At 46.5% G+C, this 15,147-nt stretch overlaps 1 protein-coding gene across 1 annotated transcript in view; it reads right to left on the bottom strand.

Annotated features, from left to right (window-relative positions):
* The window catches only part of LOC136586588 (macrophage mannose receptor 1-like), a 244,980-nt gene that overhangs the window by 42,007 nt on the left and 187,826 nt on the right, over positions 1 to 15,147 (bottom strand). Inside the window, exon 18 of the mRNA XM_066584720.1 lies at positions 1,771 to 1,876. Within this exon, the coding sequence (XP_066440817.1) occupies positions 1,771 to 1,876 (106 nt within the window). The remainder of the gene's footprint in view (positions 1 to 1,770; positions 1,877 to 15,147) is intronic.

Genomic DNA, 15,147 nt, shown 5'->3' with positions numbered 1-15,147 from the left:
GCGGTCATATGCACTATCTTGAATTCAAATGTCCTAGGTGAGATCCTATACAAGAGTGTGGAGTGTGAGAATTTATAAGTTCCCATTTCAGAATCTACTGTCTCAAAAGTTAGCAAACAAGGTTATGACTTGGATAATGAGGGCTCGGAGTTAGGCCCAATGCCCACTTGTGCGCACGGATTCCACTGCTGAATCCCACAGCGGTATCTAACCGTGCCCGGAGACATAGGGAGAAAAACCATTCCCTAGCTCTTCGGCTCCAGCACGGATCTCCTCTGTGCCGGCCAGATCTTCTTTCTTCAGCGGATGCGTCTGGACGTGCCGGCGACATGCCGGACGCATGTGCACTGCTATTTTTCCTTTTTCTGATCTCCTGCTTTCACGCAGATCCGCAGTATGTCCACAGTGACAGGTGTGCCGCGGATAGGACGGCTTCTATTAATCTCAATGGAAGCCGTCCTGCGTGATCCACAGAAAAATGGAGCATGCTGTGATTTCTACCCGCATGTGTGATTCGCACGCCGGGAAAGAAAATAACAGCCACATGCTTTCAATTGCCATGTAGATGCTAATGCTTCCCTATTGGCGGCTAGAGCTGCGGATCTCCTGCGCAGGAGACACGCGCAGATTTTATAATTAAACTCTGCCCGTGGACATTGGGCCTTATATGTAAGAAGAATTTGTGAGGCGTGCGCTTCTAACTTCCATGTGTACGGCTGCTGAACTCCAGCTAGTCATTATTGTGCAGCCAAAAGGCGGCTTAGCCCGATTCCTCCCTTTCTCTATGTGCCTTTTTCATTTTTCTTGCCTAGATGTAGGACTTTGCATTTCTCCTTGTTAAATCCCATTCTGTTAGTCGCTGACCACTGTGCAAGCTTATCTAGATCTTTTTGAATACTCCCTCTCTTCTCTAGTGTTAGCTATCCCTCCTGAATGTATCTACACAGTATGTATTGACTATCGATTACGAATTTTTCCGCAATTCCGCTGCAAAGTCTGCAATGAATCTGCAGTAGAATCTATGTACGTTACATGTGAATTTCCTGCAGAATGAATTGCTTGAAAGTCTTACTGCCGGTGCCGGCCAGCTAACGCTGCGTATGGTTTCTGCAGTGTGTGGGGGAGTTTTATTGGAATCTCGTTCATTGTGTTTTCTTGAACTGTAATCTGCTGCAGGTTTAAATGCAGAATTCCATATAGGAAGATCCACAGCGTATCTATTACATGTGGACATACCCTAACTGGCTGCGGGAAACCTGCAGAGTTTTGCAGTACCAGAAAAGAGGATTTTCAGGAAATCTCATCCACTGACGGCAGAAACTGAAACGCTCTGCTGATTTTACATTTGCAGCAGATTTGCTTTGGATTTTCCCTGCTGGGTCCAATGGCAGTGTTAAAATACACAACAGATCCAAATTGCTCATCCACAAAAGACCCGCAAGACACACAAAAAGGGGCCACAACTGTTTTGGACGAATCCGTTTTTTTTACACCTGGTAGTGAATATTTTTTTTTTCCAACAAAGCCAAAAGTAAGTGTTTTTCTATTCTGGTCTGGGGGCTGAGATCTGATATTCTGTTTTTTAGTCTGCTCTGGGCTGGATTCTGAAGACTGCGGTACGACATGATTATACAGGATTTGTTTTATTTACTGAGTTGACTGAATGTGGTTGTGTTGGTGCAAAATGTCAAAATTTGGGGCCCCACTTTTAACTTTGCCCAGGGTCACACTTTGTCTACAAAATGGAAATGTTTCCATGTCTGAACTTACCTTTATATTTCTGGCAGATGTATCCTTTTATAAGGTTACAATCCTCCACAATCCAGGTACCGGTATCAAGCAGACTTCCAAGTTGCAAAGTCACACAATCAATCCCCTTAAAAAATTAGATTCAGAAAATGTCACATTTGAGTATCATAGAAACTAAAACTCTGCAGAGCGGATTCTCTCTGTATGAGATAAGAAAGTAAGAGATGCCGGGCCCCGCTGCATGGAGAGCAGCGATTGGACTAAAGCACCAATGAGATATCCAATAGCAAAGTAACACGGTACCGAATATACACACTCCAGATAAAGGAAACAAAACTTTAAGAAGGAACAACACTTTAGGGTGACCGCCCACTACAGTTCTTTTTCACTGTGAAATTCACAGTTTTTTTTCTCCAGGGGTCTGTGGGACTTGTTAATGTTAAAATCCCATCGCGCAAAATTGCGGTTTCACGGTAAATTGCGATTTTGCGGCAATGCATTTTTAACATTAGAAAGCCCCATAGACACCTGGAAAAAATGCAGCAAATTCGCAAATGCTAGTGGGTAGTCACCCTTAACAGTAAAATTACCCCCAAAAACAAAGGCTACAGTCACACTAGCATATTTTGAACTGATCGAGTTTTAGCAAAAACGCTATTCAGCAAAACAGATGTTTTTTTGACAGATGTTCAAAAGAAATCCGTAAAACAGATAAAATGCTTTCAGCTTAATGTCTTTTTTTCAAAATGTGAAATAAATCTGTTTTCTTGTGAACGAGAGGAGGAACAGAAATAACAGGAGGAAGAGAAATAAAAGGGGGAGGCTTTTCAATGAATGTGACTCAGGGCCAGTCACACGGGCACATCGGTGCCCGTGTTACTGCACCTAGCAGACGGCTGTACCTGAAGACAGACGTCTCTCTGCAGCGCCAGGAGGAAAAACATGTGACCGGCTTCATTGCCGGTCATGTGTTCTTTCATCAGCGCTGGAGAGAGACGGCTGTCTTCAGGTACGGCCGTCTTCTGTCAGTCACACGGGCGCATCGGCGCCGGTGTACGGGTGCCGATGCGCCCGTGTGACTGAGCCCTCAGTGGTTAGCACTGTTGCCTTGTAGCGCTGTGGTTCTAGGTTCTGACTATGGGCAACATCTGCATGGAGTTTGTATGCTCTATGTTTATGCATGGTGGCTCAGTTGTTACCATTGCTGCCTTGCTGTGGTGGAGTTCTGAATTCAATTCTGCCCAAAGGCAATATCTGTATGTAGTTGTTATGTCCTGTTGTGTTTATTCTTCTTCTCAAAGAACAAATGTGGTGGCTCAGTTGGTAGCACTACTGCCTTGCAGTGCTGGAGTTTCAGGTTCGTGTCTGACCAAATATGACATCTGTATGGTGTTTTTCGAAATCCATGCAGATGTTGTCTTGGTGAGATTTGAACCTAGTACTACAGGGCGACAGTGCTAACCACTAAGCCACATTCATTGAGGAGGCACCACCACCTAGATTTGTAGTGTACAGAAGTTAAAGGGGTTGTCCCGCGGCAGCAAGTGGGGTTATACACTTCTGTATGGCCATATTAATGCACTTTGTAATGTACATTGTGCATTAATTATGAGCCATACAGAAGTTATCAAAAGTTTTTTACTTACCTGCTCCGTTGCTAGCGTCCTCGTTCCCATGGAGCCGACTAATTTTCGCCCTCCGATGGCCAAATTAGCCGCGCTTGCGCAGTCCGGGTCTTCTGCTCTCTTCAATGGAGCCGCTCGTGCAGAATGCCGGCTCCGTGTAGCTCCGCCCCGTCACGTGCCGATTCCAGCCAATCAGGAGGCTGGAATCGGCAATGGACCGCACAGAAGAGCTGCGGTCCACGGAGGGAGTAGACCCCGGCGGCCATCTTCAGCAGGTAAGTATGAAGACGCCGGACCGCCGGGATTCAGGTAAGCGCTGAGCGGTTTGTTTTTTTAACCCCTGCATCGGGGTTGTCTCGCGCCGAACGGGGGGGGGGGGGGGGGGTTAAAAAAAAAAAACGTTTCGGCGCGGGACAACCCCTTTAACAAATGGAAGTTTCTCAATGGTCTATGTAGTCTTGTGCTTATGTGTATTGTCAGTGTGTTCCATGTGAGTAAATATGATGTGTGTTGCACAGCTGCAGCACTCAATAGGTTACAGTCTGGGTTACGTCTGGAAAAGTATCTATTTGTCTGTCATGTGACCTTCTTTTCTATATGTGGTTGCAAGGTGCATAAGTGAGGAGAGTAGAGGTTGGAGTTTGTCTTGGCTGGTTCTATTCACCTGTCCATCCCGACAGAAGCTGGCCTGCACACAAGCACCTTTATTCTGTATGTAGAGGTTATGGAGGAGGCTGAGCAGATAGACTACTGGTGCCATGAACCCCCTTTTTCTTCCCTGTATGGAGAGTTAGAGGTGTGACAAGCTGCAAGAAGTGCGAGTTCGCACGGTGCAGTGTGGAATGCAATTCTACCACCCTGTGAGTGGGTACCGGTAGAGAGTCATCAAGGTGTTCGTGAAAAAAACAAAAAGTGTCCAGGACCAGAGAACCACAGATAACTTGGCCTATGTAAGTCCCTCTGTTCTCCTGCATTTTTCCCCGTCACTTCATGTGTTCTCCTGCACTATCTGTCCTGCCGGTGGATGTAAGCTTGAACTGTATTGGAGTTGTTACAAGTTGTGTTTCCAGTAAACGGCTTTTCTGACTGTTCCCAGTTCTGCCTTTATAACGTCACCCTGTGTGTGGACTCTTTATTCATTTGCCAAGAGATCACAGCGGAGGAAGGAACAGTGGTGTCACCCATGACAAGAGTGGACTCAGGTAAACCCTTCCCAGGTTAACCTAACTTTAATAGCCTGCTCGTGGCTCGTTGGACATGTCCCTTGTTACCCTCTGGGTGGGAGGCAGTAGAGCCACCATGACAAGGCCTACATCAAAACCCGCTGACTCCTAGGCTAGGGCCTGCACCGTGGACGCTGCAGGGTGGACTATCTTGGCATCATGAACAGGATAAGTTGCTTCTGTGCCTGTTTACACTGGTTGGAGTGAAAACGCCTCCGCCATCAATTTCCCGGACCAGAGAGGATTTCCATGCCCACGTCTGGAGTGCTTAAAAAGTTGCCTATTTTCAGTCAGCTGAGCCTACTGATAAGAATTTCCAGGAGGACAAGACTGTGTGCTTTAAAAAGTTTAAATATGCAGACTTTGCAGAGTCAAGAAGATTATTCTGCAATATCAGCTTCATATGCACTACATCCTGAGATGAGGACTTTTAGAGTTGCTGGATCCTGTTGTGTTCTAACTGTACAAGAAACAAGCAGCTCGGACTCACAAGATGGCGTCCAGCCTTCTTCATCAACCACTAAAGTTCCCGTTGTGAGTTTCCCACTGTGGCTGGAGAAAAAGCAAGGGGTGGCGCCCCCACTGCAGAGCAACAGTCTGCAGCTTAGAACCGTCCAGAGGAGGAGACTTTTTCCACCAGCGAACGACTGCACTTCTCTCTGCAGAACAGAGTAGCTTCTCCCTCAGATGACATGGCTGCTGGGATCGTTGTAGGAGTGCCAGACGGGTATCATCCTGCATGTCCCTGCTTCTAATGGGGTGACGAGCCGGAGTTGCAGCAGCTGCTGATGCTGCTGCCAAATCCTTTTTCCCCACAATTGGAGACCCAGAGCCTATCAAGAAGTCTTTCACCAGGCCTGGAGATTAAATACCAGTGAGGAAAAGATCTCCTCCAATCTCCATTTCCTCAGAGGAGGAACAACTGTCTGCCAGCACCAAGGACACCCACCAGCTCGGAATGGAGCCCTTCTTTGTACCTTGGATTATTATGCCTTGGGACAATGTGCAAAGCCTGAGCTGAATGCCTTCCTTTCACCTACCTGCTGGACATTGGAGGCTCAACTCTGTTGTAGTGGAATATCTTTTGAATTGCAATTAATAAATATAGTAAAGTTATTTTATATAAGCTTTGCATGCTGACTAGAGATGAGCGAGCATACTCATCCCAGCTTGATGCTCGTTCGAGTATTAGGGTGTTCGAGATGCTCGTTACTCGAGACGAGCACCACCCGATGTTCGAGTTACTTTCACTTTCTTCCCTGAGAAATGTGCACGCTTTTCTGCCCAATAGAAAGACAGGGAAGGCATTACAACTTCCTCCTGTGACGTTCCAGCCCTATACCACCCCTCCTGCAGTGAGTGGCTGGGGAGATCAGGTGACACCCGAGTATTAAAATCTGCCCCGCCCGCGGCTCGCCACAGATGCATTCTGACAGAGATCAGGGAAAGTGCTGTCTTGCTGTAGCTGCTATAGGGAGAGTGTTAGGTGTTATTTTAATCTTCAAGAACCCCAACGGTCCTTCTTAGGGCCACATCTGACCGCGTGCAGTACTGTTGAGGCTACTGGGAGCAGTGTTGCACATTTTTTTTTTTTGTATATCGGGCATGCAGACCATAGCGTTCTCAGTCTGCAGTCATTTTACAGAGTATAAGGGCAGTACTGGTGAGGCAGGGACAGTGGGAAAGGTGAAAGAGATATACTGGCTATATAGGCAGTGTGGTTGTTCCCAAAAAGTTCAAAAAGATACAATATTTGGCCTGCCTGTCACTGCCTTCAGTTTACTGCGTCTCTGCTGGGGGTAGTAGTTGGTGAATTAATACCCAGCTTTGCGCATAATTGTTTCCTGCCTCTGCAGTGCGTTACGTACGCGAAGTCAGCCTCCAACAGGGAAATCGAAATACAGTGTATATCACAGGCAGTGTGGCTGTTCCCAAAAACTTCAAAAATATACAATATTTGGCCTGCCTGTCACTGCCTTCAGTTTACTGCGTCTCAGCTGGGGGTAGTAGTTGGTGAATTAATACCCAGCCTTGCGCATAATTGTTTCCTGCCTCTGCAGTGCGTTACGTACGCGAAGTCAGCCTCCAACCACAGGCCAATAAGCGGCACATTTAATTACAGCGTTCTGTTTCTGCTAATCTCGTAATACACCATGCTGAGGGGTAGGGGTAGGCCTAGAGGACGTGGACGGGGGCGAGGACGCGGAGGCCCAAGTCAGCGTGTGGGCACAGGCCGAGCTCCTGATCCAGGTGTATCGCAGCCGACTGCTGCGGGATTAGGAGAAAGGCAAGTTTCTGGGGTTCCCAGATTCATCTCATAATTAATGGGTCCACGTGGTAGACCTTTATTAGAAAATGAGCAGTGTGAGCAGGTCCTGTCGTGGATGGCAGAAAGTGCATCCAGCAATCTATCGACCACACAGTCTTCTACGCCGTCCACAGCTGCAACTCTGAATCCTCTGGCTGCTGCTCCTCCTTCCTCCCAGCCTCCTCACTCCATGAAAATGACACATTCTGAAGAGCAGGCAAACTCCCAGGAACTGTTCTCGGGCCCCTGCCGAGATTGGGCAGCAATGGTTCCTCTCCCACCGGAGTGTGAGGGTATATATATATATTGCCATATGTTCTTTATACTTTTATACCTATATGCAAGTTTTATTCAATTCCAAATGAGAAAAAAAACTTATATGTCGCCTTACATCAGATATTCCGAGGCTTTAGAAGGCTGAGAGAGATGTTCTAGAAATTCAGAGAAGATACGGAACCAGACACAAGGCCGCGTGTACTTGGCCGATTTCCCAGAAGCGCAATATCAAGATGTTCCACTATGTACATAATTTTCACTGTCTTAGGCCGTTTTCTTAGAATTGAGTGGGTGATTTTTTGCACTGGAGTTAATTAAATACGTGATTTTCTGTACAAGCCAGAGGCGCCTCACTGTCTAAGGCGGAAATCCGGACTTCCCATATATGGTTATGAGCCCATCACCCCCTGGTGGGGATGGGACAAAGGGTATAAGATCTCATGTAATCTGTAATAAAGCACGTCGGTACAGCTGAGAGCCATGTCCCGTGTGAGGAATGATACCAGATCCCTGTGTGGTGTCTCTTCTTACCGCCGGCAACGGGGCAAGTGGGGTGGGCCCGATTGGTGCTGTACTTAGAATATAGTATTACCCTGATAAATGGCGCAACCAACTGGGGCGGTAAAATCGGAGCTTACAGCGCAATTCACCCGGATCAAAGCCGCAGAGAAGCCGTCCTGCTGCAAACCGAGCCTGATCAACTCACTTAGAACTCCAGGTAAGGCCAGCATATATTTATGTTGTGTTTTACACTGCGAGTCTTGCAGCGGGACTATCTGTGGTTTGTGACCGGACGGGTTGGGTTAAGAGTTCTACACGGTAACTCGTGTGGGCTCCGGGTTTGCCGTCATGGACCACTGACCATGATATGCGCACCAATCGGTCACCAGAAACTAGTCTGTAGTCTATTTGTACTTTGAAGTTTTAACGTTTTAATAATAGTGGAGATTGTTCTATCTGCAGAAGTTTTTTTTTCTCTTTATTTTCATTTAATCTCACAAGAGAAGGGACCCTCAGTTTAATTTAGTTAGTTGTTAATGGTTTAGCAGAGAGGGATGCATTTTGTGAGATAGGCTTCATAAGAGAAGGGACTCTCGGTCGGTTTGCCTTATATATGGGGCTAGCGATTTGATTTCAGAGAGATGCATTTTATGGGGCTGGTTCCATAAGGAGAAGGGACCCTCGGTTGTTCTGCCGGTAAATAAGGGGCTGACAATTTGAAAATTAAGAGGGATGCACTCTATGGAGCGTGTTATTATTATTGTTGTTGATGTTCTAATATGCGTAAGACCTTATTAAAGAAGACAGAGCCCCTCAAGGGCTGCCGCCGTGCGGATCATTTGATGGCGGAGAGACAAGGGTCATAATTTGTAGAATGTAAGAAAACTCTAATGAAAATGTGTGACACCGACCCGCACGGCAGATTACAAAATGGTGTCTGGGAGGGAGGTCTTTAGGACCAAGAGGTGCCTTGGAAGACCAAGGTTTGCTAGAAGAAGAGAGAGAGACAGTCAGAGAAAGTATATACACATTATTTGTTTAAGAAAGTATCCGTAAGTGAAATGTTGAAAAGTACAGTAAGTGATCAAGAGGGCGTCAGGAGAGTGTCTATTGAAAGTTATATTGGCAGTTAGGTAGGGGAGAGAAGTATGAGAAGCAGGCAAAGTCGATAAGAAAGTTACAATGCATGTGATTTGTTGGTAAAGAGAGATGAAAATGTGTATAATACAAGATAGATAATAGATATGGATATATATGTGTATATATGTATATACTGTATGTGCAAATAGTGCAAATAGTTAACTGAGCTTGCTTTTAGGGGAGAAGGCTTGTTGACATGTAGCTGCGAGTCTGTGTAAGCTTTTCAAGGTCGGAAGATAACGAAGCGAGAGAAAGAATGCAATAATAACCCTGGATAATATCTCTGCTTGCGTAAATGGAATGGAGGCTTGAAATGAATTTAATTAGTTATACTGTCTTAGTAGGCAGGGAAATATAGTAATTTCTAATGTATATTCTTACTTATACAGGGGTTGAAAATGAATGTTGCAAGGTCCCAGGATATGTGTTAATTATGATTTCAAAATGCAGGCAATAGTTTAAGCTAAAACTTATTCAGTCTGTGTTTCATATTCGCGGAGAGATAACAGTCAGGGTCACAGAAACTAAAACACTTTAGCATTTAATACAGCATATAATAGCTTCAGTAGATAAGAAATATAGAATATCTCAGTCACTCAGCAAACTTTTTTTCCACATAATTTGTCAAAGATAGCGCTCATTCACAATCTCATCTCAATAGAATTATGTACTTTATAAAATTATAGCACTCACCTCGATGTTTTTCAACTGATGTATGTATGTTTGTCAAACATTTTTTTTCTGTGCATCTGTATGGACTGGTACGCCTCCAAGGGGGGTGACGGAGCAAACTTGAGCGCATGGATGGATGAGAGTTAGTGACCCGTGTTTGGGCTGCGTGGAATGTGTGATGTGGATAATTGACTGGGGATAAAAGTCCTCCCCATGCATGGGACTTTGCTTGGTTGAGATGTGGACGTGTGGACTGTTACGCTGAAAGTGAGCTCTGAAGAAAGTCGCAAGGAGCCAATATCGAAGGGGTGGAGCTAGATGATGTAATAGTACGTAATGATTCATCCTTCTTGTCCAAGGGAGGGGTGAGGAGCTTGAGCAGCTAGTAAAAGTTTTTTGTTTTGTTTGTTTTTTCTTCCGTCTCAAATTTTGATAAGACATTGCATGCAGGATCAGACTAATAATGAATTCACTTAAAGGGATATCACATTTCCAATATTAGTAGAAGTTTGTAGATTATTCTGCCCCGATGTAACTCATGTTTCTGTTATAGGTGCTAACATCTTACAGGCCTTATCTGCATCCATCAAATCTTTTTACAATGTGGTACTAACTTAAACCCGGCTACTCTTGTTCCAATTGCGTACCCTGTTTCAAAGGGGGGGAGGAGAAGGCATAGGTGATCTAGGTATTGCAAGTCAGCCATTTTTAAATTCAGCCATTTTTAAATTTTTTGCAAGCCATTTTTAAATTTTTAGCAACAAGGTTCTGATCTTTTTGAAATAGAATACCAGCCTGATTGTCTAGCAGTGATGCAACAAGAAAATTTAAGTTTTAAAAAAAGTTACTGAAAGCCCTTGCTAATAATGCATATTTTGAGTTGTTTTTTATAGATGGTACCCAGGGTGATTGACGACTCCACACTGGATATACGGTGGTTACACAACAAGATGTCCTAAAAAGCAGAATGCCTCCGCATGTCGCAGTACAAGAAGCGGAACTAAAAGCACTCACGGAGGCGTGTGGAGTGGCCACAGGTAAGACGGCAAACATTTACACTGACTCCCGGTATGCATTTGGCATAGCTCATGATTACGGCCCAACATGGAAGGCCAGACAGTTTTTTACCACAGCAGGACAGCCAATTAAGAATGTTGCAGCGGTGCAGTCTCATGGACGCCCTACTTCTACCTGACAAAGTGGAAAGCTCACACCAATTCCTACACCAAAGAAGCGAGAGGCAACGCCATCACAGACCACACAGCAAAAGCAGCGGCCCTCAAGCCGTGGAAGAACAGAAGAAAAGAAGAATTTGATAATGAACTTGGACTTTGATTTGACCTTGGACTTTGATTTGAACTTGGACTTTGATTTGAACTTGGACTTTGATATGCTGAAGACTTTACAGTTACGAGCCAGCAAGGAAGAAAAGACAAATGGACTAAAAAGGGACGGCGTATGGTGAACAGTCAACAGCACTTGCCCACCATAGTCCCTGTGCCCCATGATGGCCCAGCTGACGCACAGAAAGACGCACCTCTCAAAGCAACAATGATGTCGATGCTTGAACGAGGACGGGTGGATCCTTGGTTTTCTGTAGCTGCTGCATCATTTGTCCAATTTTGCATGATCTTTGCCGTAAGCAACAGGGCAGAAGTAAAATTTGCCACATAACACTTGCCTAGGCCACTCTACTCATTTCAGGGATTGCAAATTGGCTACACTCAGCTCCTACTTGTTGGGAAGCATGAATATGTGCTTGTTGATGTTAATGTTTTTCAGGTTGGAGACCTACTCTGTTACCAAAGTAAATAAGCAGGTAACCACATAGAAGCTCATGAATGAGGTAATCCGCAGATACGGGGTACCGGAAGTGATTGAGTCAAACAAAGGTACAAATGTCACAGGTGAAATAATGCAACACATCATGTCTGTTTTGGGTATTTTCCAGGCTTTTCACACACCCTACCATCCGCGGAGTAGGGGGAAAGTAGATACAAAAGACAATAGAGGAAACGGGTAAATCTTGAATTGAGTGTCTCCCATTAGTTTTTCTTTTTCTCAGGAGGGTACATGCCTCAGTATCAGAGTTTGGTGAATGATTTTCTTGTTAATTTTGTCATGAGCCTCTCCAAGGAATTGTTAGTAATTCATTCTGCAGTCTCTGCTTTTCTCCCAGATCCAACAGATGAGTGTCACAATCTGAAACCAGGTGACAGGGTCTATGTGAAAAAGTTTGAGCGAGAAACCCAGTTTGAATGTCCCTACCAGATGTTGTTCACCACCCCAACTGCAGTCAAGCTTGAAGGAAAACCCACTTGGATCCACACTTCGCACTGAAAAAAAACTAATGATCCTGCATATCCTTTACATGCTATAATGTGGTACAATTCCTCTAACACACACCTTTGACTACTGTACACTAGCCACCTGTTTCAGAACAAATTAATATAATCAAATGTGCAATATGAAGACTACACTGAGGGTGAGAATCCAACACCGCATCGTGCTAAGAGAGAAGTTGACGCTCCAGGTGGTAACTTTGATCCACATGTATACCTAGATACAATAGGAGTGCCAAGGGGGGTGCCAGATTAATTTAATTCTAGAGATCAGGTTAAAGCAGGTTTTGAGTCCTTATTTGCTTTTGTCACTGTTAATAATAATGTAGATTGGATGAATTATATCTATTACAATCAGCAGAGGTTTGTAAACTACACCAGAGATGCTTTGCAAGGGTTAGCTGACCAGTTAGGGCCTACTGCATCCATGGCGTTCCAAAATAGAGTGGCCGTGGATATGATTTTAGCAGAAAGAGGTGGGGTATGTAATTTCCTGTTTGTGTATTATCCCTTTGATCAAAAAGAGTATGAGTATGAGTAATGTGACCAAAATTTCCCTTGTTTGAAAAAGATGAAGAGCCAGTTCCGATAATGCCAACCACGTACGTTACCAGAAGAATGAGAAATGTACTAGTACTGCGCCTGCCCCGGTCTCATAAGATGAACTGTCAGTGGACTTCCCATTTGCCTAGGGAAAGTGCAGAAGACCTTAGGTTCTGGCGAGGGCACACCCTGCGGGGTGTTAACTCGTACAGATAGAGGGTATGGATGCCCGGAAATAAGCCCAGGGAATCCATGGCCTCCTTCTGAGGTGAGGTAGGGATCCCTCCCCTTTTAGGAGTAGGGACTTACGGGCAGTGGAGAAACCCTGACGCAAGGGAGAGACGACCGAGGAAGAGTGCAAAGTCTGATGCTTGATCTCCATATTAAGTTTTTTAGGGGGGTTTGTGAGGGTATATATATATATATATATATATATATATATATATATATATATATATTGCCATATGTTCTTTATACTTTTATACCTATATGCAAGTTTTATTCAATTCCAAATGAGAAAAAAAACTTATATGTCGCCTTACATCAGATATTCCGAGGCTTTAGAAGGCTGAGAGAGATGTTCTAGAAATTCAGAGAAGATACGGAACCAGACACAAGGCCGCGTGTACTTGGCCGATTTCCCAGAAGCGCAATATCAAGATGTTCCACTATGTACATAATTTTCACTGTCTTAGGCCGTTTTCTTAGAATTGAGTGGGTGATTTTTTGCACTGGAGTTAATTAAATACGTGATTTTCTGTACAAGCCAGAGGCGCCTCACTGTCTAAGGCGGAAATCCGGACTTCCCATATATGGTTATGAGCCCATCACCCCCTGGTGGGGATGGGACAGAGGGTATAAGATCTCATGTAATCTGTAATAAAGCACGTCGGTACAGCTGAGAGCCATGTCCCGTGTGAGGAATGATACCAGATCCCTGTGTGGTGTCTCTTCTTACCGCCGGCAACGGGGCAAGTGGGGTGGGCCCGATTGGTGCTGTACTTAGAATATAGTATTACCCTGACAGGAGGAGTTTGTCGTGACCGATGCCCAACCTTTGGAAAGTTCCCGGGGTCCGGGGGATGAGGCTGGGGACTTCCGGTAACTGTCTCAAGAGCTTTCAGTGGGTGAGGAGGACGATGACGATGAGACACAGTTGTCTATCAGTCAGGTAGTAGTAATTTCAGTAAGTCCGAGGGAGGAGCGCACAGAGGATTCGGAGGAAGAGCAGCTGGACGATGAGGTGACTGACCCCACCTGGTTTGCTAAGCCTACTGAGGACAGGTCTTCAGAGGGGGAGGCAAGTGCAGCAGCAGGGCAGGTTGGAAGAGGCAGTGCAGTGGCCAGGGGTAGAGGCAGGGCCAGAGCGAATAATCCACCAACTGTTTCCCAAAGCGCCCCCTCGCGCCATGCCACCCTGCAGAGGCCGAGGTCCTCAAAAGTGTGGCAGTTTTTCACTGAGAGTGCAGACGACCGACGAACTGTGGTGTGCAAGGTTTGTCGCGCCAAGATCAGCCGGGGAGCCACCATCACCAGCCTCACCACCACCAGCATGCACAGGCATATGATGGCCAAGCACCCCACAAGGTGGGATGAAGGCCGTTCACCGCCTCCGGTTTGCACCACTGCCTCTCCCCCTGTGCCCCAACCTGCCACTGAGATCCAACCCCCCCTCTCAGGACACAGGCACGACCGTCTCCCAGCCTGCACCCACATGCTCACCTCCGCTGTCCTTGGCCCCATTCAGCAATGTCTCTCAGCACTGCGTCCAGCCGTCGCTAGCGCAACTGTTTGAGCGCAAGTGCAAGTACGCCGCCACGCGCCCGCACGCTCAAGCGTTAAACGTGCACATAGCCAAATTGATCAGCCTGGAGATGCTGCCGTATAGGCTTGTGGAAACGGAGGCTTTCAAAAACATGAACGGTTTGCAGTCGCCACTACTTTTCCCGATGTGCCATCCCAGCCCTGCACGACCACGTCTCCCGCAACATTGTACGCGCCCTCACCAACACGGTTACTGCCAAGGTCCACTTAACAACGGACACATGGACAAGCACAGGCGAGCAGGGCCACTATATCTCCCTGACGGCACATTGGGTGAATTTAGTGGAGGCTGGGACAGAGTCAGAGCCTGGGACCGCTCACGTCCTACCCACCCTCAGAATTGCGGGCCCCAGCTCGGTGCTGGTTTCTGCGGCGGTGTATGCTTCCTCCACTAAACCACCCTCCTCCTCCTCCTACGCAACCTCTGTCTCGCAATCAAGATGTGTCAGCAGCAGCACGTCGCCAGCAGTCGGTGTCGCGCGGCGTGGCAGCACAGCGGTGGGCAAGCGTCAGCAGGCCGTGCTGAAACTACTCAGCTTAGGAGAGAAGAGGTACACGGCCCACGAACTGCTGCAGGGTCTGACAGAGCAGACCGACTGCTGGCTTTCCCCGCTGAGCCTCCAACCGGGCATGGTCGTGTGTGACAACGGCCGTAACCTAGTGGCGGCTCTGCAGCTCGGCAGCCTCACGAACGTGCCATGCCTGGCCCACGTCTTTAGTTTGGTGGTTCAGCGCTTTCTGAAAAGCTACCCAAGCATGTCAGACCTGCTCGGAAAGCTACGCTGGCTCAGTGCACATTTCCGCAAGTCCAAGACGGATGCTAGTCAGAGCACCCTCATGTCTATATCTCAGAGCGTTGAGGAGGAGGAGGAGGAGGGGGAGGAGCATGAGGAGGAGGGGGAAGAGACAGCTTGGCCCACTGCTGAGGGTACCCATGCTGCTTG

The sequence above is a fragment of the Eleutherodactylus coqui genome, chromosome 12, assembly GCF_035609145.1.
Source record: "Eleutherodactylus coqui strain aEleCoq1 chromosome 12, aEleCoq1.hap1, whole genome shotgun sequence".
NCBI classification, from domain to species: Eukaryota; Metazoa; Chordata; class Amphibia; order Anura; family Eleutherodactylidae; genus Eleutherodactylus; species Eleutherodactylus coqui.
Note: the sequence above shows the minus strand (reverse complement) of the source record. Positions and strands in the feature narration are given on the sequence as shown.